At 43.1% G+C, this 23,171-nt stretch overlaps 1 protein-coding gene across 3 annotated transcripts in view; it reads left to right on the plus strand.

Moving 5' to 3' along the window:
- ANXA2 (annexin A2) overlaps positions 1-23,171 on the plus strand; it is a 42,240-nt gene that overhangs the window by 12,298 nt on the left and 6,771 nt on the right. For all 3 annotated transcript variants that reach the window (XM_070578693.1, XM_070578683.1, XM_070578672.1), the window contains exons 3-7: positions 1,403-1,502; positions 14,961-15,055; positions 18,615-18,728; positions 21,806-21,896; positions 22,813-22,892. In XM_070578693.1, coding sequence (XP_070434794.1) covers positions 1,403-1,502; positions 14,961-15,055; positions 18,615-18,728; positions 21,806-21,896; positions 22,813-22,892 — 480 coding nt within the window. The remainder of the gene's footprint in view (positions 1-1,402; positions 1,503-14,960; positions 15,056-18,614; positions 18,729-21,805; positions 21,897-22,812; positions 22,893-23,171) is intronic.

Consider the following 23,171-nt stretch of genomic DNA (forward strand, 5'->3'; position numbering starts at 1 on the left):
TCAAAACAGCAGTTTGTCTTTCCCTTTTCCAGAATGTGTGCTCCATTTCCACTGACTTAATCGTACCAGAAAGTTTAAGTAGCGAAGTTAGGTGGAAAATAACTTGATAATCCATTGTATTTCAGAGTGATAAATATTAACTGGGTTTACTCTTTGGCCAAGATGGTCACAAGTACATTTTGAAACATTTTGTCCAGTCCTGAACTAGATTTCTGGCTTGTCCTGGGAGACAATTGAGAAGATGGCATCTTAGTTGCTTACCTGTATACCCTCACTGCTAATAAAAGCAAATGGTGGGGGTCCTGGGGTGCCTCCTAACAGGATGCTTGTGGATGGAGAGGTAAGTCAGGGACACCTCAGTCTCTGACTCTTTCCAGAAACCGAGCCAAGGCAAGGTCATGATATTATGATGGGCATGATGTCCTGGGAGGAGGTGGGGGGATAAGGCTTAACGTGGAAGGTGGGCAGCGGTGGATGGCTCCGCTGGCCATCAGCCAGTCCAAACCACATTGTCCATCCTCTTTTGTCTGTTCTTTGCTTTGGGATGGGTAGCAGGAAGGAGGGAAGTTAACGTTTTGGAAAGGAGAACTGGTAGAAACTCACTATTGTCCTTACCTCAGTGCGGTCCTTCAGATCTGGAAGGGTGTTGGGTCTTGAAAAGCAGTGGAAAGGCAGAGGGTATGGCTTAAAAGGCAATAAGGAAAAAAAATACTAGGAGGAGTGGTAGGCAGAGAGGATTGTGTTAAAGACAGCAGAGGGAGGATACAGAGAGGAGAGAGGAGAGTGGGAACTTGGCCGACATGAAGAGGATGTGGGCCATGTGGCCTGACCACCTTGGTGTCACAGTGGTGGCCAAAGTAGGTGGGGGGAAGAGGAGGAAGATGCTTCCCTCACTTATCTGATAGTCACAGACGAGCGGGCAGGCACATTGTGTTTGCTTTTTAAAGAATTATGAGCTCAGCGATACAAGCCCGGTGGAAATTCATGTTCCTGTAGCAGAAACTTGGCTAAACACACTCGTCATTCAGGCATTTCCACATTTTCAGCTTGTTTCAAATTGTTGCCAGCTGAGTTTAATGCTCTTCAAAGCCGTCCCAAATCAACGGGTGGTTTCAAGTGCCCAGCTCTGCGTCGTCTGCTTTGAGCTTGCACTAAAAGTAAGAGAAGTGGAAATATAGATGGCATGTTCTTAACTAGCTGAGCCCTTGAAGAATTCTCTTTGGAAGCAAGGAAGTTTCGTATCCTAAGGGTGATGTCATGTTAATACTGATCAAGTTACCTTGTCTTGGAATGATTTGAATTGTTAAATAAACAATAGAAAAAAGTCTATTTTAGGAATTGATGTTTCACGAAGAGCCTTTTAAATGTGTAGGCCTTGAGCATGTTTGTTTTTGAACCTCAGCACTCTACCCCGGCAAGTGCTTACGGGTCAGTCAAGGCGTACACCAACTTCGATGCCGAGCGGGATGCGCTGAACATTGAAACAGCCATCAAGACCAAAGGTAGGTCAAACATTTGTCCTCTTCTCAGGGTCTGACTGAGGCATTTTTAGTTGTCTCTTCATTCTCCCACGAATCTCCATACATTGGTCATTTGAAGTTGTCGTTAAACTTTAATGGAGTGGATCCAAACTTAGCCCGCCCCACACCTCCCTCCCTCCTCCTATCCATCCTTCTCTTCCTCCCTCACTGCTCTCTTTGGAGAGAAGAAGATTTAAAACATGAGAAAGTATGTTAACCAAAGAGCATAGCCACATGGAAATAGGCCAAAGCTGAGAGCCAGTAGGCCTGATCCCCTGGGTGTGTACTTTAGGCTCAGTTCTTCATTTTGAGGCCTGAGTGCCTCTTCTATAAGGAAGAAGTTGGTCGTGGTGACCCCCAAGGGACTTTTTCTGTCCTGAATCCACTTGAATTTCATTACATTTGTTGGAAAAATGCTGGGAAAATTTTACTGCATTGCTCTTCGATTGAACTGATGAGTGAAAAATTCAGACTATTATTTTTTTAACCCTACAAGTTATGACACTCCTTAGGCCTGCAGCTCAAATTGGAAGAGCTGTTAGAATGAGTGTATTTCCTCGAGTTCCAGGATGAATAAGAGAAGACCAGGAGGCATGAAAGCCTCCCTTTCCAAAGAAAGCAGATAAAGCTTTTAATTAGGTGGAGTTGAGCAAGAGCTTGTTCAAGTCATCATGCTGTTTTCTATGTCTATGAAAGTCAAGGTACAGACTTTTTTGGCCTCTGTTCATGAAACATGTATCTTTGGGGTTGCCCTGTCCCCTACATCCCTGGAAACCTTGTGATTATTGTGGTGATGCTTGTGATTCACCACTCTCTTTTCCCCTTTTGGACAAAGCACTTCCTTCCGCTGAGGCTAGACTGGGAGGCGGACGTGATCCAGTGACCGGGGAAGCTGCTGGTTCATGATTCTGTTGAAGAGCCATGGGACATTTTTCTCTTCTAAGTAGAGTATTTTAACTTGTTGATACAGTTGTACAATTCACATACAGGTTACTGGCAGACTGGGAACCTCAACCGGGATAAGCTAGGAACCGAAAATGAGGGTGACCCTATGTCCTGGGTTATGCCTGTAGATTTACTGATGGTGCCCCCCTTTCACTCAGAATTGTCTTATTTTTCAGGATAAATCATATGGTCACCTTTCCTAAAATCCTTGGAGAAACTGGTGACTTTGTTTCCAAAGATAGGAAGGAGAGTCGAAAGATCCTTTGTGGCCCTAATAGGACACAGGGGTTTGCATCATCTGCCCCAGAGCAGCCGTCAGCTCCATGGGGACACTGGGTGCCTCCCAGAATGGCCGCTTGGACAACCGAAGGGAGAATAATGAAGTGTCCAGATTTGACCTTTAAAAAGTCTTCCTTTTTTGGTGCTTTTAAATGACCATACTTGCCGAAGGCTGGGTTGAGAAGTCAGGAAGTCACTGATCAGAAAATGAAACTAAAATCTGCAGGGCTTATCTCTCTACTGTCAGTTCTACCGGGTGGAGCGGGAGTGTGGTGGATGGGAGCATATGTGATCACCTTCACATCTTGGCTCTGCCACTAAGTTCCTAGCTATCTGACTCTAGAAGAACACTTCCCTCCCTTCGGCCTCAGTTTCTGTACTAGTAAGTAAAGCGAGTCAAAGTTCCCACCGCACAGGGTTGTTGTGAAGTATGAAGCACTGAGCATGGTGCCTGGCACGTGGAGAGTGCTCAAAATGTTACCTTAACACATACACATCATGCACGCACGTACGCACGCACGCACGTACGCAGGCACAGACGCACAGATGATGATTCACTTTTCTAAAAACAAACCCTGTCTCACCATTTGGATGTTCCTCCATTCCTGGGGTTTCCCAACATGCCATTGTGTAGAAACACAGTCGAAGTTTAACAGTTAACTCATCTGACAAAGATGGTGCCTTTTACAAGCTTGAGACAAAGGCTGCTTTTATCCCTGCATGAGAAAGCTTTTAGCACACTGGAATGTAAAGATTTCGCAAATGAACTCTGGTAACAGCTGAAACTCCCTTGGTAATAAAAATACCTTCAGGCTCTTTCGGAGCAAGTAGAAAAATGCTGTAGTTTCTAAGCAGAAATGTCTAGAGGGCTAAGATGTGGGTTCCTGCATTCCAGTTTGGTCAAAAGCAGCTGACATCACCGTGATGGTGGTAGCAGCTGTTTACTGAGTGCTTGTTATGGGCAGGCACTGCATCAAGCATTTCAGGAACATCCATCTTAGGTGAACTTCACATTAATCCTCTGATGCAGTGCTCTGTCATCCCCAGTATATGGGTGACATTCAGGATTAACACGCTGTAGGTCTCTTGGCCTTGGTTCAAAGCTCTGTCTAGCCCCAGGCCTGTGTTCTTAAGCACCCCGATGTTGTGTCACGCACCTGTCAGGACTGGACATATTTTCTTTCCTATGAGTTATTTTCAGGCATGAAAAACATTTTCTAGCTGTGATTCTACTGATATCGGATACATGGCACATTTGTGGTCCAGCTTTAGGTCCCCTGTCGTCTGCTCTTTCAGACTTAATGCCCAGTGAGTTTTACTTAGGACCACATTTTTTTTTTTTTTTATAAATATGATGCTAGCTGTAGATTTTTTTTTAAAGATTGGCACCTGAGCTAACAACTGTTGCCAATCTTTTTTTTTCCTTTCTGCTTTTTCTCCTCACATCCCCCCAGTACATAGTTGTATATATTTTAGTTGTGGGTCTTTCTAGTTGTGGCATGTGGGACGCTGCCTCAGCATGGCTTGATGAGCGGTGCCATCTCCGTGCCCAGGATTCGAACCAGCAAAACCCTGGGTCGCCGTAGCGGAGCGTGCGAACTTAACCACTCGGCCACGGGGCCGGCCCCAGGACCACTTTTTATTTACTCGTTTTTTTTGGTGCCTTGTAATTTTAGAGAATAACTCAGTTTTCTTGAGTTAAGTGTGTTGGTCCTTTAAAATAATTTCTAGGTGGTCAATGTGCTTAGAACCTTAAATCCTTCAAGGAAAATATTGAGGAGAAAGAATATGATAGCTATACAGAGGTCAGTGTACCAAAGGCGTTAATATCAGCGTGGTTATGATAGTGAAAAACCCAGATCTATCTTCTAGTTGGGGAGTGACTTAGTAAATTACGGTAACTCCCTCTATATTACGTAGAATGTCACAGTCATAAAAAATAAAGTTTATGAACAATTTTTAAACATTTTTATTGCAATATAATTCATGTACCATACAATTCACCTATATAAAATTTACAATTCAGTGTTTTTCGATGTATTCACTGAGTTGTGTAACCATCACCACAATCGATTTTAGAACACTCATTTTAACATCCATTCACCTTAAATTTGTCAGTTGCATAGAGAGATGGATATAAAATACAGTACATTCATCATACAGTATGATCACACCACAAAAATTTTTTATGTCAAAAAGAAAAAAATGAAAGGCACTATTAACTGATATATGGAATTTTAAGTAATTGATTTTTTCCTTTCTTATGTTTTCAGTATATTCTGTATTTTCCAGATTTTCTATATGTATTGCCTTCATAGAGAAGGTAGTAAACTTAATTGAAAACAAAAATGAAGTTATTAGTTGGGAAAGTAACATTCCCTTTGTTCCTTTCTCTTTCCCCTTGATATTTTTAGATAACTAACACCACTTTAAAAAATGAGCTAATTAAGGGCTGGCCCCGTGGCCGAGTGGTTAAGTTCGCGCGCTCCGCTGTAGGCGGCCCAGTGTTTCGTTGGTTCGAATCCTGGGCACGGACATGGCACTGCTCATCAGGCCACGCTGAGGCGGCATCCCACATGCCACAACTAAGAATATACAACTATGTACTGGGGGGCTTTGGGAAGAAAAAAGGAAAAAAATAAAATCATTTAAAAAAAAAAATGAGCTAATTAAGATCTTACCTTTCTTTGAGAATGCCTTCTACCTTAAGTGTAATTAAGAAGTTGGGTCACACCTTCACCCCACCCCCACCTCAAACCCTTTATCGGGAGAACACAATACTAAGTAATTGGCATTTCCTTGACATCAAAGGAAACAAAGGGTAAACCTCAAATGCTGATACAAACCAAAGCCAAAGGACAGTGAAAAGATGAACTATCTGGACCTCCTCTCTAGATACGGTAGCCCAAGTGTGTGTGCGTAGGTGTGCGTGCATGTGTGCAGGTGCATACGTGTGTGCAGGTGTGCGTAGCGTGGGCCGAGTAGGAAGCATGCTGGGCATTACTTGCTCCATTGGATGTACTGTCGACTTCCCTGATGTCTGAGTACTCTCAGGAAGGAGAACTGGGAGCAAGTTACTTGTGGTGGAGAGTTAATCAGTTGCCGTTAAACACGAGGATTGTAAACCGAGCGGGCCTGGAGTGGGGAGGAGGAGTAAAAGGGGCAGGCTTGAGAAGAGGCCTGGAGTGGGGAGGAGCAGTAAAAGGGGCAGGCTTGAGAAGAGGTCTACGGGCTGGTACTGCCTAGTCTGGTCAGAAGGTCCTAAAGCAGCAATTATCCATCCCTTCCCCTCTGCCCTTATCATCTCTCACCTGGGTTCTTGTGGCATCTGTCCTTTTAATGGGCTTCCTTGTCTCATTCATTGCAGATTCTCTTTCTAGCTTTGTCTCCAGGCTCTTTGGTGCCCCAAACAGCCTTTGTCTTGCAGGAGCATGCAGCTCCCTTCTAGTGGGAGTGTCGCCCCACTTCTAACATCTAGGTTGTTCCCACTCACCCCTCAGCCTGAGCCAGTACACAGCCTCTTCTCGAAGCTTTGTCTGAGAAGGGGGTCAAATCAATAATTCCTTGGTCTGTGTTTCATAATACATTACATAGTCCATTATAGCTCTTGGCACTTTGTGTTACAGCTGTTTATGGATGGATTTGTCTCTCCCACCAGAATGTGAGCTCCTTGCGGGCAAGGACTGTATTTCATTAATCTTATTTAACGCCTGGGCCCCTGGAACTGTGTGAGAAGGTGAACATTTAACCTGAATGGTAGTCAAAAAGTACACAGATACCAGAGCACACAGGTGAGCAGAAGTGGGGACACATGGCTGGCAAGACAGAGCAGGAAAGGACAGAATCTGGATGGTATCCAGAAAAGATAACACTGCCCTGGTGAGCTTTGATCTGTTTTCACAAAATGAACTTAGCTCACGCTCATAAGTCCTCCTGGTTTCTAGTTTGAAGGGATCTCTGTATCTCTTGAGTATGTTACCTAAACCACAGGCCTGATTGTTTTGTATATGCTCTGGCTTGAGGTAGGCTATGCAATTACTTACCTTGATTTGTGTCTAGTTAGAAACTGAATAAAGCCATGCAAAATTGTAGTAAAATTGCTTAATTAACAAGAGGTTTCTGAGACTTAAATCTGTAGGAGTCTCTTGGTCTAGATTGGCCTTGGGTTAAATATATACTGTGGAGTGTACAACACAGCTGTGAATGGTTTACCATATGGGTCCAAATAACTAGAAAGGAAAGTCAGCTAAATTAGAAAAAGATGAATCTAGACTACATAAAATAGGTTGTAATTAGAAGCTGCACACCCCAGAGTTAAAGTGCCAATACACTGGCGCAGCTTGGGTCTCTTTCTAGAAGGGGAGGGTAATGTGTTGCCCTATTATTATCGCCAGTTTTGATTTTAGCAGTATTTGTGTTCTCCGGAAGGGATGCAAAACTGGGTGATTTTTTTCCCCCTTCTCATAAGCACAAGTATAGAACATAACTGCAGCAAGTTTTTCGCGCTTATTTTTTTGCAATACTTTTAAAATGGAACTGCTTAAGATTTCCAGCATGGCCAAAAGACTGACGTCCCCTGCCAGTGGAAAGCCAGCCAGGACGTGCAGTTTTGGTATCACCTGCACGCCTGGAGGTGTATTCATTCCGCTGAGACAGCAATGAGGAATATTGAAGATGCCGGGGGACAGGTTGGCTCAGAAAAGTAGCTTCTCTCCTTATAAGGTAGGGGTGGGAGGTGAGGGCCCAAACTGACAAGAACCCTTAAGTCTGGGTGAGAGTGTTGGTGAGAAAGGCCTTTGTGACTCATGGAGCGTGGGGCCTCCTCACCTTCCTGGAAGGGAACAGAAGGGAACGGGACCTTTCGTTTGTGTTCAAGTTTACATTAGACTGAGTTCTCGTCTTACAGGACTGGTGGGACCAAAGAGGGACTAGTACTGAGTCACAACCACCTGGACTCCGGGCACAGATTTTCTGATTTTCTTCAAAATGATCTTTGTCCGCGTGGATGTGTAGATGCCAAACCCAAGCCAAGGAGCCTATAAATTGTGGGTGAAGGAGGCCCGGGTGCCTTTCTAAGTGCAGGCATTGGCTCTGCCTGCCTCACAGATCTTTCTTTTTTTTAAAATCTGATACCTCTTTTCCATGAGGAAATCCACATACCAGTGCCACAGGGACAATGGGGTAACCAGATTCCTGTCTGGTGTCAGCAGTGCTAAGACAATAAATACCCTGGGGTGGGTGTGTTGATGCCTCTTGCATCTGTTCAGATTTCTCGCTTGCTGTCTCGTAGGCTGATGGAGTAGCAGGGCACGAAATGGTGCTTGCATTTTTTGCGTACTCCTTCATTTACAGTTTTATTTAATTTGGATCTTGAGTGGTGGCCTGCTTTGTGTTTTCCTGCTGGTTCTGTACAGTATTTCAGAAATACAATTAGGCGTGGAAGCAGCCTGCGTTCTAGATTATTAAAGGATCCAATGGGATAACCAAATAGATGTTACCTGAAATCCTTTCTAAGGGACTCAAGCTGAGGTGAGATCAGAGCAAGATGGAAATAGAGGACATTTGATTTCTGGGCCAAACCTTTTCCTTATGCATTTAGCTAAACTGTGCTTTCCCTGAGCTGGGACCAAGCCACCTGCTGTGCCAGACACAGGAGAGGTGCAGAGCTTCCGCCTTCTCCCCCCTCCCCCCTCCTCAACCCCCACCTCTTCCCCTGCACAGGCTTGTTTTCTGTCCCAGCTCTCAGGCAGCTGCCAGAGTTCATCATGAAACTGGACTAGGAGTCTAATGTGTGCTAATGACAAAAATGTTCCCCGTCTTCTTGATGCCCTATATTTTCATGGAGCAAAAACTGAACGCAGGCAGGAGCCAGGCCTGTGACAGAAAAGCTGAGTGGAGAAGACAGAAGACACCTTCCGAGTCATTAGCTGCCAGTCCTTTCTGCATCTCCGTAAATTAAGTATTCTCATGATCTCTATTTTATAGGACCAGACATGGAGGCAGAGGGAAGTAACTAATATACTCCACATCTTACAGTTCTGAGTCCCATATAGTTTCCAGAGCAATACATCTGTCACTGGCACTTACCCTGATGCCTCTTTTTGCATCTCTGTCACCCACCTGGATGTCTGGCTCCTGGTGAGACCCTTTGGAGACAGAGTGCTCACTTCCGCTGAGCGATCCAGAGGAGAGACTCTGACAGCAGGAAGTCTGGGCCTGGCAGCCCCGTGGCTGGGTGTGGGAAGGATAGTCATGTGCACACGCACACCTACTTCTCTGTCTCTGAAATCCCTCCTCTAGACAGATGACTTGTTGGCATATTGGGCTTGTTAGGAGGGATTGCCCCCTCCCGCCGAGGTATTAATGGCTATCTCCAAAAGAGAGGCTTCTAGCTCTTTCTTTTGAAAAAACCCTACTTGGGTTGTCTCTTTAGTGGCCTTGCATTGTTACTGGGTGGCAAATCATTACCTACAGTTTATTAAATGTGTGCACGTTTGTATGTATTAAATAGGAAGTCCAGTCCATAGACACACTACTGTCCCAAATCCTTTTTATTAGGAACTAGTTGGAGCAGTGTGGGATAAAGAATAATTTCAAAAAGGTAGGCTCATGTTAATATAGGATGAACACTTGCTAAACATTTATTTAACTCATTGAGATAATGCTGGTTCAAAGGGAAGTTTGAGAGATTGAGAAAAGCATGTTGAAATAAGATTGCTGGGTCGGATACAGGACCATTAATGTCCTACAGGGCACTGAAGCCATAACCCTTGGAGTGATCTTTTCTACTGGACCACAATGTGTAAGTTAACATGTAACCTACAGAGGCTGCGCCCTAATCCGTAGTGAGTAGCAGGTCGGGTGGGAGCACGCCCCTGGAGAAACAGCCTTGGCTGGGCCTGTTCACCACGCTGGGAGGACATGCTGTCGTCCTCTTGCCTTATTTTCAAATTTGGGATCATTTTCTATAACAGGAGGCAGGGCAGACCAGTGTAATGACTTGTGTCTTTAATCTTGGTTTCCAGCCCAGCTCTTCAGGTGACTTGCTTGTGTGACATTGGGTGAGCCCCTGCCTTCTGTGAGCATTGATTTCTTCATCGGTAAAATGGGGATGATGATGATACCCACCTCACACGGGTGTGGTGAAAATTACATGATAGAACTAGGTAAAGCACCTAGTGAGATGCCTGTCACATAGTAGGTACTCAGGAACTGGATGCTGTTCTCTGTCCACATGTCCACACCCCTGGATCTGCGGCCGTCTCCTCTCTTTGTGGCCTGCCTCTGACCTTCCTGTCGTTGATGATTTCTTCTGAGGTTTGATCCCGAGATGCCCAGTAATCTAAGCCGTGTCATGGTTTTTCTCATCTAGATAAGGAGGATCTGGGCAGTTTTCCTTTATTTTCCAACCAGTCAGCCCCGCCCTGAGGGCCTCCTGAATCCTTCATCAAACAAAATGAGATCCATTTTCTTTGTGCAGTCAGTGTGTCTTGGCAACTGTGAGTCAGCATCCTGTTCAGAATGACCTCTCGGTTCCTTGCCATGGACAATAAAGACACACATTTTCCATGGAATGCCAGATGCAGAGCTGACTAGGGATTTCCACCCGCAGAGAAGAGGAGGAAACTCCAGGAGGCAGATTCTGTGGTTTTGGATTCCACCATCATTTTAGACTGCAAGTGTTCTTTATGCTTTAAAAATACGGCAGATGGTTTAAGGGACCCACGACCCCAGAGTTTTCTGCTTGAGCCCTGTTGTCTATGGCAACTCCCTGCAGCATTAATTGGCAAAGCTGCTGCTTCGGGTTGACTGGCATTTAGAAGTGACCAACCTTTCAGATGCCCCAGCTCGGACTGTTGGAAGCATTTTTGTAGCTAGCTGATGAGATTAGCCAACTATTTTCATTCAAGGAATAAGTGCTTAAAAACTATATTTTGCTGTTTCTTGTCAGGAGCCAAAGAAATTTGGGTCTTAGTTCCTTACCAATCTGGAAAATCTTAACTTTTATTAGTTTCGAAAAGACAAAAAAGAAAAATCAAACTACTCAATCACAGAATTTACCTTGTTCACAGAATTTATTATGTTCTCACCCACATTCTGTGGGATCCCCCACCCACATCACTGTTCCCCACCGTGAGCCTTTGCTCAGATTGCTTTGTGGCCTTCCATATCCAATACAAGAGGAATGGGGTGGGAAAAGAAGCATTATTCAGGTTTTCTGTTTTTTCTGGATGCTTATGCCCCACTGACACAGTTTCTTTTAGACCCTGGGCCCTTCCGCCCGCCGAACACTTCCCTACGTATGCACTGGAACAGGAGCGATCGGAAAGTGCAGATCCAGAGAGGGCACAGCCTCATCTCCCGGGCGTCGGCGGCTATGTTAAAGTTGTTAAATTTGAAGCTTTCCTAGTGTCCTGGCACTCGCTGTGCGTTGTTGACGGCGATTGTGCTGACATAGGTAGCTGAGTGTTAGTCCTCATCCTTCAGCTGCATCCTGGGCAGAAATGGTGCGCAACCGGATGACCCTTCCAGCTGCAACCTGTGCCGAACTCCTGTCCACAGGAATAAACTGCCTCACCAATTATGATAGCAGGTCGAGAGGAAGCAGCAGTGTTCTGAAGATAAGATGGTTAAATTCCCTGGCAGATATGTGTATTCTGGGGTTGCGACGTAGCACATGCCTTAAGTGGCTTTGACTAGGCAATTGATCCTGGGCTCTGGGATTTTTTCCTCTTTCCAGTTCAATTTGAAACTTGCAGACAATGGATGGGAGAAATAGCTGATGTAGGAGAGGTTCTTGGAAAGGGGAGGGGGCTTCCAACTTGCAGAAATAGCCTCCATTTAATTTCTTGTAGTTGCTGGCATTAGCATTTGTGTAATGCGTTTGATTGTTCCCTTGGAAGGGGTCCCAGCATGCTGGATGCTGCAGCTCAGCAGGCTGTTGCTTGGTGAATAATTTAGGTACAATACACTCAGATTCCTTCAGGCTATCGTTGTTGCTGCCTCCTAGGTGAGATTCAGGTTAACTACCTAGGCTTTTTATGGGGCTTTCCAGTAATAGGATTGAATTCTGACTCTGTTGACTAGACACTTAGCTGCTATGGACAGAAAGGCAAAAAGCTGTTTCATTGACTAGGAGCATGGGATTGCACTGAAGTTTGTGGCGTGAACTCTATTCAGGTGTTATTTCTTATCTGGGTTGTTTGGACAAAGGTAAGCATTTCTTCCCCAGAAATTGTGGTTGGCCCTTCCCCTCGGAGAAGCAGTTGTTGAAGTGACTTAATGGTCTCATACACAGGCAGATTTCTAAAGATCCATGCTTCTCCATCTCTGTTGGTGGTTCTCAAATAAAGAATCACCACGGAGCTGGTGGAAATGCCGCTTCCTGGGTCCAAAGTCCTAGAGTCTTTAATCAGTAGATGTCAGGTGGGGTCCAGCGGACTGTGTCTTTTAATAAGTGCTTCGTGTGATTCTAATTCAGGTGGGCCACATTCTGACACAAACATAAACTTTGCATTTGTTTCCAAGGGAGAATAATTTTTTTATGAGTCTGTGTCCTTGGTATGTGTTCAGGTCAGCAGCCCCAAAATTGATTTCAGGAAATGTCAGAATTGAAGTCAGAGGATAGAATTGTATGTTGTTGTTGTTGGCCAGCATTTTCAGATTTGGGTAAGAAAGTTAAGTATAAAGCTAAGACACATTTATAAACAGGTGGTTTTCCTAATGTAAAGTTAGAGCCATCCAATCTTTAGAGATAGAGATAGTGCGAGGATGCACGCTTGGGTGTGGGTAGGTGTGCACGCATCCCAGTCACACATCCACCAGAGTAGCGTCATAACCATAAAGAGCCTTTGAGTAAAGCTGTCCTGCGCATACCTCGATGAGACTCCCTGTGTTAAAGCTCCATTTGCCTGTTGGTGTTTCGTGGAAGCAGCACTGGAGGTCGTTGTTCGAGATGTAGAAACTGAGGCCCGAGGAGGGCAGATGTTTACAGAGGTGACGCTTGCGGTCCCTCTGAACTTCAGCTGCCCCATCTCTAAACTAGGAAGAGGAATAGCTGTCCCCGTTTGGTTGTTGTGAGGACTGAGTAACATAGTTTGTGTCAGGATGTTTTGTGTAGACACAGCTCCTAATTAGTAAGCATGTTGTGTTTTGTTCTAACGAAAGTATTTGGAACCAGGCGAGGACTCTCTTGAGGCGAAGTCACTAGTTGATTCTAGATCAATGATTCTGTGTCATTCACAGTGTATTTTATTTTATTTTATTTTTTTTTTTTAAAGATTTTATTTTTTCCTTTTTCTCCCCAAAGCCCCCCGGTACATAGTTGTATATTCTTCGATGTGGGTCCTTCTAGTTGTGGCATGTGGGATGCTGCCTCAGCGTGGTTTGATGAGCAGTGTCATGTCCGCGCCCAGGATTCGAACCAACGAAACACTGGGCCGCCTGCAGCGGAGCGCGCGAACTTAACCGCTCGGCCACGGGGCCAGCCCCCACAGTGTATTTTAAAAACCCTTTTTATGGTCATTATGGTGAACTTTTAAAGTATAGATAAGCAAAAGAAAGGAGACTTTATCCATAATCCTACCACTCAGAGGATCACTTTTAAAAGTTTGCTATAAAGGCTTCTAGATATATTCTTATACCATCCATATGTATTTTATAAAAATCGAGTTATACTGGGGATATTGTTTTCCAACCTGTTTTTTTACTTCACAGTATCTTGTCAGTAGTTTTCCAGGTCAATTAATACTTTATACCATCATTTTAAATGACTATATAATATTCCATTATATGGACAAAAGAACATTAATTTAATCATTCTCTTATTGGACATAGGTTTTCTTTCCCTTTTTTTTTTTGATATTATGTCCAATGCTGAAATAAACCTCTTAAAAACTGAATCTTATTTACAGCAACTGGGTTTCTGTGTTGACGTTGGCCACTCTAAGAATTGGAGAGAAAGTTATAGATGCTGCAGTTAAGATAACTGACTGACATTGGTGTGAACTCACTCTGAAATAAGTATATAAATACAAAATAAATGTTATTTATTTTTATACCCAGAAAATCTAACTTTATGCTTTTTGATCTTTCTAACACACTGAAAGCAGAAGACACCTTCTCTGTCAGTCTGCTCGTTGCCTCTGCCTCAAAGCATTGCAGTTCCGACCTTTCTGTGGCTTTGGGACTCCTGATTTCCTTTAGGTCAGGCTGTTTGCAGTTCATATTGACCATGTGGTTTAGCCGTTCTCGCTCTCACCCAAGAATTACCTATCTAGTTATGGCAAAGACTCTTCCTTTTATTAAACAAAGCTCATAATCAGTCAGGACAGAGACGTTTCACTTGCTGAATTCTTAAAATTATGCTTTCTTAAGTTAAATGGCATGTTAGGAGTATTTCTGATATAAAAGTGGAAACTTTCAGATACCAGAAAGCATTGCTTATCTTTGTAAATACACATGTTCCAATTAAAATAGGTACTAAAATATTTTGGTGGCACTTTAAAACTCCCAATTTAGATTTAATTTAGATTAAAACACTTACTCTTTTTAATAAAGTTATAAAATTGATTATTAAATTTGCCTATTGAAGATTAAAAGCAGTGGAACATTTATTTTCCTTACAAAATAATTTAGTCTTCAATAAGTATGATTATTTTAATCAATTATGCTATTAAAATACAACTGCCATATTAAATCTGACTCATTTGTCATGACAGTTTTTATAATTATAGAAATTATACCTAGCTGCTTATATAGCCATAATCCTGCAATAAATATAAATAATTGTCTCTATTAATTCAGTTCACAGTTACTGTCTATTAAATCTTCAGTTAAATGGCAATTTGAGGACCTTCATTTAAAATCCTCCTAAATCTTTGTTGTTCCATCTGACTGCCACAGCCCCACGGACGCACCTCCTACTGTTGGTTCCAGAAAGCAATTTATGAATAAAATAGTTTTTTAAAATACACATATTTAGAAGGCCCATTTAGGCTTGAGGTTTGAGGTTATCAGGAAAAAAAGAAAAGAAGGTACACACGTTAAGCAGAGGAAGCTGATAAAAAGAGCACAAATCTTGATGTTTTGGTATGTGTTGTTTGGAGAATGGTGTATAAGTTTCAGTTTGAATAAACTCTGCTTAAAACCTTCTGTGCAAGTGCAAAGGACTAGAGCACGTGGTTGAGTAACCATTCACAACTTGTATTTCCATAGGTGTGGACGAGGTCACCATCGTCAACATTCTGACCAACCGCAGCAATGAACAGAGACAAGATATTGCCTTCGCCTACCAGAGAAGGACCAAAAAGGTACAGGCGGTTTCAGGGATGGAGGCCATTCCTTGTTGAATTTCATTTCCTCAGCCATTGCTTTTTCTTTTCTTGAATTCTGGCTCATTCCAGCAAGCGCCTCCTGGAACTCTTAGGTATCCAAGGTGTTCCTCTTACATCCTTGTAAGAGTCACCACTCACCCATGGGTGGCCCCTGGAGTGCTTGGAGCGCATCCATAAAGACCACACCCTCCTTCAACTCAGAGTGTGTGGAGGGAGCAGTTCTGGGACTAGAAAGGTTGAACGGAATAGGGAGAAACAGCAACAACAGGCACCATTTACTGAATGCTTACTTTGTGCCCGGCATGTAGTTCTCTACATGTAGCAACTCATTTCATCTTTATGGCTTCTGTTAGCTCTTGATAAGATGTTTCTAATTTAATCTTAGGACACTAATTTAATCTTAGGACACTAATCTTAGGAGTACTGATCCTGACACGCTCCCCTCATTCTTAAAAAAAATACAGTTGAATTCTTAAGAGCTTGACAACAAAGGGGCTTAATTAGTTAGTAGTTCATTTGGTCCAGCAGACTATCTTTGGCATGCCATGCCCCGACTATTTAAAGGGTCTTTGTGCTTTTCTCCTTGCTTGTCCACTAGTGGTGAAGGAACAACCCGGTGCTTATTCATCCTTTATTTTGTCACAGTGTTAGGAAATTTTATTTTAAGGACAGGCTGCTTTATTTTTAACTTCTTGCTATTAAAAGCTTTTGATTTATTCTTGGACGGTGTAGTCAGCGTGGCTTCCTGCAGCTCCTGTGTGACTTAGAACCTCCACTCGTAGCCACGGTAGAGGTGAGCTGGAAGGATTCTGGAAAAGATGTTTCTGCTCTTGGGGTTGACGTGACCCCCAAGGTTCTGGGAGTTGCAGGTCAAGTTCTGCTGTAGCTCCCTCCTCCACCTCCCGAAACAGTTGGACAGACATAAATAGGAAAGCATCTGGCTTCTTTCATCTCATGTGCATTAAAATTCTTCTTTCAACTAGACTTATATTAATCTTCTGGAGTGAGGCATAGAGGGGAGTGTTTTATTTCTCTGCTTCCCCAAAAGGATCTGTGAGCTGGTAGAACAGAGTTCTAGTTGGAGCAGAAGGCCCACCTCTTTGGACGGTATGCCTGTAATTGCTCCTTCAGCTGTGACTTACAGAGTGGGGTCTTGGAACACACGTGGGTGTGCACACATAAATGTACACAGAAACAGAGAAGCCTGGATCTTGATTTCAAATTAGATAGATGGAGAACAAAGCTCTCGCATACCCTGTTGGATGGAAGATATTACCAGAATCATGATGAGTTCAGTGACCTCAAAGGCTTTGCTGTGTCCTGGGGACAGCTCACTGTCCTACTGATTCTTTTTTTTTTTGAGGAAGATTAGCCCTGAGCTAACATCTGCTGCCAATCCTCCTCTTTTTTTTGCTGAGGAAGACTGGCCCTGAGCTAACATCCATGCCCATCTTCCTCTACTTTATATGGGGGATGCCTGCCACAGCATGGCTTGCCAAGCGATGCCATGCCCGCACCTGGGATCCGAACCAGCGAACCCCAGGCTGCTGAATCGGAACGTGTGCACTTAACTGCTGCGCCACCTGGCCGGCCCCCCCTACTGATTCTTGATACCTCTCAGCCTTGGACTAAGAAGAATTGTCATCTTTTATAGAAAGATGCATAAACTTCTTGAGATAATTTCTGAAGGAAATCGTGGAGGCAGAACCTTATTGTGTTGAATGAGTTGTTTATGAATAAAGCAGAAAGCCCTGTACTGCAGCATTCTCAGGAGTACAGACCGAGGCTGCCTAGGTGATGAGCTTGAACAGCAAGGGCACAGCTAGTAGAAGTGGAGAGGAGCTGAGACTCTCTTGATTTCATGTTTCTTTCGTGTTCAAGCAGATGCCAGGTTTCTCCATATAAGGAATGATTGTGTTTTATTTGTCGAACATTTCTGGAGTTTCTGCTGAGTGCAAAGCCCTGTGCTAGGCAGTATGAGCAGCAGGAAGTTGAACGCCCATAAGGAGTTTATAATAGAAGTGGAAGAAGTCAGTAGGTGCCCAGATAGATGCTATTTGAGGTTTGAGCAGAGAATGGGTTGAGGGAAGTGTCAGGAATAGGCTGAGTTTGGAATTACCTAACCTCAAAGTTCCAAACCGGAAAATCGGTGCTATAATTGGAAGGTGTTGCCTTTTTTTTTTTTATGTCAGTGGCTCATTTTCTGTGAAGGTAATCACGGCCACCTTTTGTCACTTAAGTGCTTCGGCAGTCCTTGAAGTTAGTTTTGTTGGTAGCAGGAAAATACCCTCTGGAAGGTAACTTGTCTAGAGAAAAATTAACTCGTTTTTTAAAATTATTTTATTGAGGTCATAATAGTTTATAACATTGTGTAATTTCAGGTGTACATTATTATATATCAGTTTCTGTATAGGCTGCATCATGCTCACCACCAATAGTCTAGTTTTTATCTGTCACCATACATATGTGCCTTGGAAGGTGTTACTTTTAAAGTCCCCTCCTAAGGGCTGTGTGTTACTAGGACATCAGAAAGCAGGAGAAAGTAGATGGTGAAGGGGCTGGGCCAGTTGCTTTCTAAGATCCGTCTCAATTCTCGACATCTGTGACTGATTTGAGAAGATTCGCACCGAAGCAGGCTGCATGTCACCTCCTAGTGCCTGTAAATTCTTCTAGGGGCCAAACTTTGTAGATGCCGTGGGGTTCTGCTGGAAAGCAGGAGAGAAAGAAAGAAGGAAGAGAAGAGGAGAAAGTGAAAAGGAAGAAGAAAATAATTACAGTGGGAGAGTTCAGTTATCACTCAAGGCCCATGATTTGTAGGAAGCTTAATCTGGAGGAAGCATCTGTGAAAGCCACATTGAATTGGGGTATCTGTCTGCATACATGGGTGCTGACTCAGACCTCTGACTTAAAATCTTTCTTAATGGTGACAGTGGAACCCTTAAGAAATAATATGCCATGGGAAAGTCAAAGGGCTGAATGGGGAGCTTTAGTCCCCATCATCTCTGTCAACATGTCCCAATTTGGTATGGACAAACAGATGTTCTCTCAGCCGTAGATGAAGTGTTTGCATAGGACAGCTTCATGAGGCCACTTCCGGCCTTTTTGGGCCCTCCAGTTCCTTCTGGAGACTTTGAGGAGCCACTCCAGGCACAGCCGCAAGCATCTTTTACAGGAGGGTGTCAGCAGGCTATGAGGGCTCTGCTTCCCCGCGGGCTCCCCACTCAAACCACCTCATTCTCAGCAGGGGCCCTGGCCCCGGAAAGTACCCTGTCTTCCACGGGCTGTCATTGCATGCAGGTGTATGGTAAAGTGTCCTGACACCCACAGCATTCTGAGGAATTGCATACTGTTCCGGTTTCCTTTGGATTTTAAGGGATTTGACTAGAGCAAAGTCTGATCTTTCATTTTCTGACACCTGAGTCTGTGGAAGGGCATGCAGGTGAGGGATGGTTTTCACAGGTATTTTACTCATTCGTTTTAAAGGGAATGTTGGTTACCAACCCAGTTTTCCATGTCCCTGCCCGTTTGTCTGAAGGAGCTTGCAGCAGCGCTGAAGTCAGCCTTGTCTGGCCACCTGGAGACGGTGATTCTGGGCCTGTTGAAAACACCTGCTCAGTATGATGCTTCTGAGCTGAAGGCTTCCATGAAGGTGAGCACGTGGGAGGTGCACGCTCTGTCGAATCTGCCACTAATATTGGTGAATTACAGCTTTCCGAGTGTAATTAGGTGATTTTCAGTTTTGTTGAATTCTCATTTGGAGCAATTTTTTTTTTGAATGAACTGAAGCTGTAAGTCTCAGGATTCGTACCAAAAATATTTCAATTACTTTTTTTTAAGACTGTAAAGAAATTTCATGATGCTGAGAAGTCAGTTACCAGCTGCTACTGCTTGGCACCTGGGCAATTGGAATACCATTTGGAAAAACTACTTCCTTGATTACACTTCCTTCTCAGAAAAGATTTGTTATGATATTAAGGCAGAAGTAAAACTCATAGCTTTTGTTTAAGTGAAGCTTGCAAATTCTGCCCGCGCTCTCTCGGGTGTTTCCTCTCCTGGCTGACCTTCTTGTCAATCCCATTGTTTGATTCAAATCGGGAAAAATCAGAACATCACAGTGCATATAAAGGATGATTTCTGATTGTGAATGGTACCTGTGTTTTGTTCAAAGTATCGTAGCACGTGTTATCTTGCGGTTTTTCTTTTGGAAAGTTATTTTGAACATGGAATTTTAGGTTTAAATTAGATAGTAAAAATTACAGGTTGGGAACTCCCTGAGTACTATGCATTCCCAAAACATCAAGTTTTATATAAATGTAATAGATGCATAAACATAAATGCGTGTTACAGCAAAGCATAGCCCTTTTCCTGGTGTGTGCCTGCGACACTTTGAATAATCTGATACTGCCCTCTGCCGATAAGACTGGGTAAAGCCTCCAGAATAGGCGGGAAGCTATAGTTCTGATTTTTTATTCGAAGTCCGAGTACATTTTCTGTGATGCTGCTGTTCCTGCATTAAGAGACCGAGCTGTAAGCCTGTCACCAGAGCTAATGTCACAGTTCGGTTGTCATCCCTTTCCCTACAGAGCACCTTGAGAGTCAGGCAGCTTCACACACCAGGCATTTCCAGGGCTCAGAACCTGATAGCTCAGGGCCGCTGAAAGATTCGTTGCGAAATCTCTTTCTCCCTTCAGTTCTCCAACGTAGCCCAAGCTGTTTGTTTGAGCAGACTAACTCTGAGTTTCCCAAGTAGGCTCCATTGCAGGGAGGGTGTAATTAAGAATGATAAAATGGCAACAACACTGAAGGATCCTGCTTGATCTTGAAAACTGAGTCTTGGGACCTTTTGAGCCACAGATGAGCCAGCCTAGGTCCTAGGTGTCTTCTGACCGTCATCACATCAGATCAGTTTATCTTCTTTTCATCAAGAATCCATTTAGTTGCGACTTGTGCAATTTTACTAGTATCTGTTACTAGGTATTTGTGACTTGAGATGGACCTGTTTGAGCTGTCAGTCACCATTGTAATCTGTGTAGCTGGGCCCAATGAAAGGTGCTTTGACTGCTACATCTTTGACCTTGTGCCAGCTCTTCCATTAGCTATCACGGTTGAGTACCCTTCTGAAATCCATAAAGCTCGAAGTGACATTAACTGAACTATGCTTTAAAAAAAATTTCTGTTTTGACTTCTGGCAATACCAGTGGCAATATCTGCCATATGTTGCAGTGGAAGCTGCCCTTGTGATAGGAATTGTGGACAGTCTGTGGAAAGCTTGGCTAAGTTTTGGAAATTGCCAAGGTCACCTTGGAATATAGAGATAAAAACACTGGTAGGATTCTCAGAGATTAACACTGGTATATCAGTGGTGAAAGAAAAATCTTACATTGTGCTATCTATTGTACATTCCCCCAGTGTCAGAATACAGCATTTCTTCCAATGCATGAGTTATTTTTAGTATATTTCTGTCATTCCTTGGGATTGAAAAACTGCCCCCTAAAATATTCAAAGATGCTCGGTAGTCATCCTGTAGCATTTGGATGGCATATTATTGTAGACCTTTTGCTAAGAAGGGAAGAAATTTTGGCTTTGCCAGAACCTCCACAAATCATGATGAAAAGCTCTGGAAGAAGAGGTGCTGGCTCATAGATTAGATTAAGAATAAAATTCAAAATTAACCATTAACCTGAGGCTTAGCTTATATGACACAGACCACTTTTTCAGGGGCATCTAAACTCTAATAAGTTTAATAAATAGCTGACATACTTTTCACGTGGATAAGTAAGTTTCTTATTGTATTAACACCTTATAATTGATTTACATTTTAAACAGTTGTAATTCTACTTAGTTCAAAGTGGTATTTCCATCTTCGGAAAGACAAGTATTAGAGGATCCTGATTATTAAATCTTGACTTTGATCATGAAGCCAGCTTTGAAATATATGTTTCATTGAGTCCTTTCAGGCTATCTGGCATGCTCAAAAGTGTATATATTAAATTTGAATACATCACCTATCAAATTCTTATTCTTTAATAAAGTGTTGGTGTCTAGGTTTATTTGGCACTTCATTATTTCCTTCTGCTTCTCTAAAATGCCCGAAGAGTGCATAGTAATCAAGCAAGAATGGAAGTACAAGAATGAAATTTTTAACATTAACCCAATTTTACATTTCAAAGAGTTGAAGCTAAAAATTTTATCTTATCTATACCTTTCCCTGGTAAAAAGACTTTTTCCAGTCTAACGATGCTGGCTGCAAGTGACAACACAAAATCTGTATATTCCTTTATTTTAAATTACTGAGCAAACGTGTTTAATAAAGAAAATTATTTCCCATCTATTAAAATAATGGGCGATTATTATGGAAATTGAAAAATAAAAATAACAAAGAGAAAAAGTTATTCATTTTATAAACTCATTACCAAAAGGCAACTACTTTTAACATTTTGATACATTCCATTGCTGTCTCTTTCTGTTTACTATATGTATATATATTTTAATATAGTTGAGCTCAAACATGTCACTCATACCATCTCGTATTCTGGTGAAGCATTTTTTAAATGAATAGAAAATAACATTACCTTGTGCTGAGGAACAGAGTCCAGATCCCCCAGTAGGAATGTAGAAAGGAGCACAGACCCATCCATGTTTATAGTTTACCTGGTTGAGATCAGAGAAGTAGGCTAACGGCCAGGAGGACTTTGCCTGCTGATGTCGGTGCTGCCTGGTTCACAGGGGCTGGGGACCGATGAGGACTCCCTCATTGAGATCATCTGCTCAAGGACCAACCAGGAGCTGCAGGAAATTAACAGAGTCTACAAGGAAAGTGAGTAGCCCTAGTTCGGTGGTGCATCCTCTCAGCCCAACTTCTGTGACCCCGTGGTCATCTGGGTTAGTGTTCAGGACGGGATGCCCAGATTACATATGCAGAAATGCCTCCATCTGGACTGGTCCAGGTCCCTCTCCTCCACCTCCTCATGGCCTGTGTTTTGATTATTACATTCCACTAGAACTTCTACAGAAAGATAGATGGGAGGGAAAGGAGAGAAAACAAAGTTTTTAAAAATAGATCTGATGGGGTGAAGTAGAAAGGATCATACATAGATTTCATTTATTGAGTGCTGTCCAGTCTCTGCTCAAGAGGTTCTCAACTCTGGACTGTGGATATTGTTGCAAGAGACATAAGGACCTACGTGCACCAAGCAGTATAGGAGGCTGTGGGTAGGATAAATGATGCAGCTTACGTGTGTATGTGTTAGTGCATTTCAATATAGATGCTGTTTTGAATAATAAAATACGAATTCATTCAAACTATTTAATTCTTACTACTTTTTGCCATTGTGCATTTTCTCAATCAGTAGATAATAAGGCATAGTTATGTGTGTGTGTGTGTGTGTGTGTGTAGCCCTCTATATTTTTTGATGTTCAAAATGAATATTCATACTCAAGAAGGTTGGGAAACAGTATTTTAGCTATGATAGAGGTCACTGATCAAAGGTGAGCTTAAGGATCCCTGATTTGATCCAGTCTCGTCTGTCCCTTGTCACTGATAATAACACTGGCTCTGATTTTATGAAGGTCAAAATCATTTGAGAGAATCTGCCCTCATTTGGGTGGATACATCCATGCTGTCACAGACAGTTCTGCTTTTCACAGGCTTAGTGGGGCAGGGGGCAGTCGGGGTGGGTGGCTGACTGGCTGCACAGGCAGGAAGCATAAATCCACATGTGTTGTTTTCCAAGTGTACAAGACTGATCTGGAGAAGGACATCGTTTCTGACACATCTGGTGACTTCCGCAAGCTGATGGTTGCCCTCGCAAAGGTTGGTTTCCGGTTTCTTTCTTTGTGCTTGCTGCCTCCGGAGGCAAGTCGCATGCCTTATTTTATACTTGGGAGGGAATTAACTCAATCCTCTGTGCCTGCTTCAGAGATTCCAGCTGCATTTCCGATGGTGGGTTTGCACTGTCTCTGCAGAGCTGTCATTTTTGTATAACGGGATTTCTTATCCTGCAAAACCTCATGGTCAAGTGGACTTTGGAGCTAGAGGAGGAATAGGCAGCCCTCAAGTTCTGGCCTGGATTTATGTGCCAGCCCTCACCAC

Source organism: Equus przewalskii, chromosome 1 (assembly GCF_037783145.1).
Source record: "Equus przewalskii isolate Varuska chromosome 1, EquPr2, whole genome shotgun sequence".
In the NCBI taxonomy this organism is placed as follows: Eukaryota; Metazoa; Chordata; class Mammalia; order Perissodactyla; family Equidae; genus Equus; species Equus przewalskii.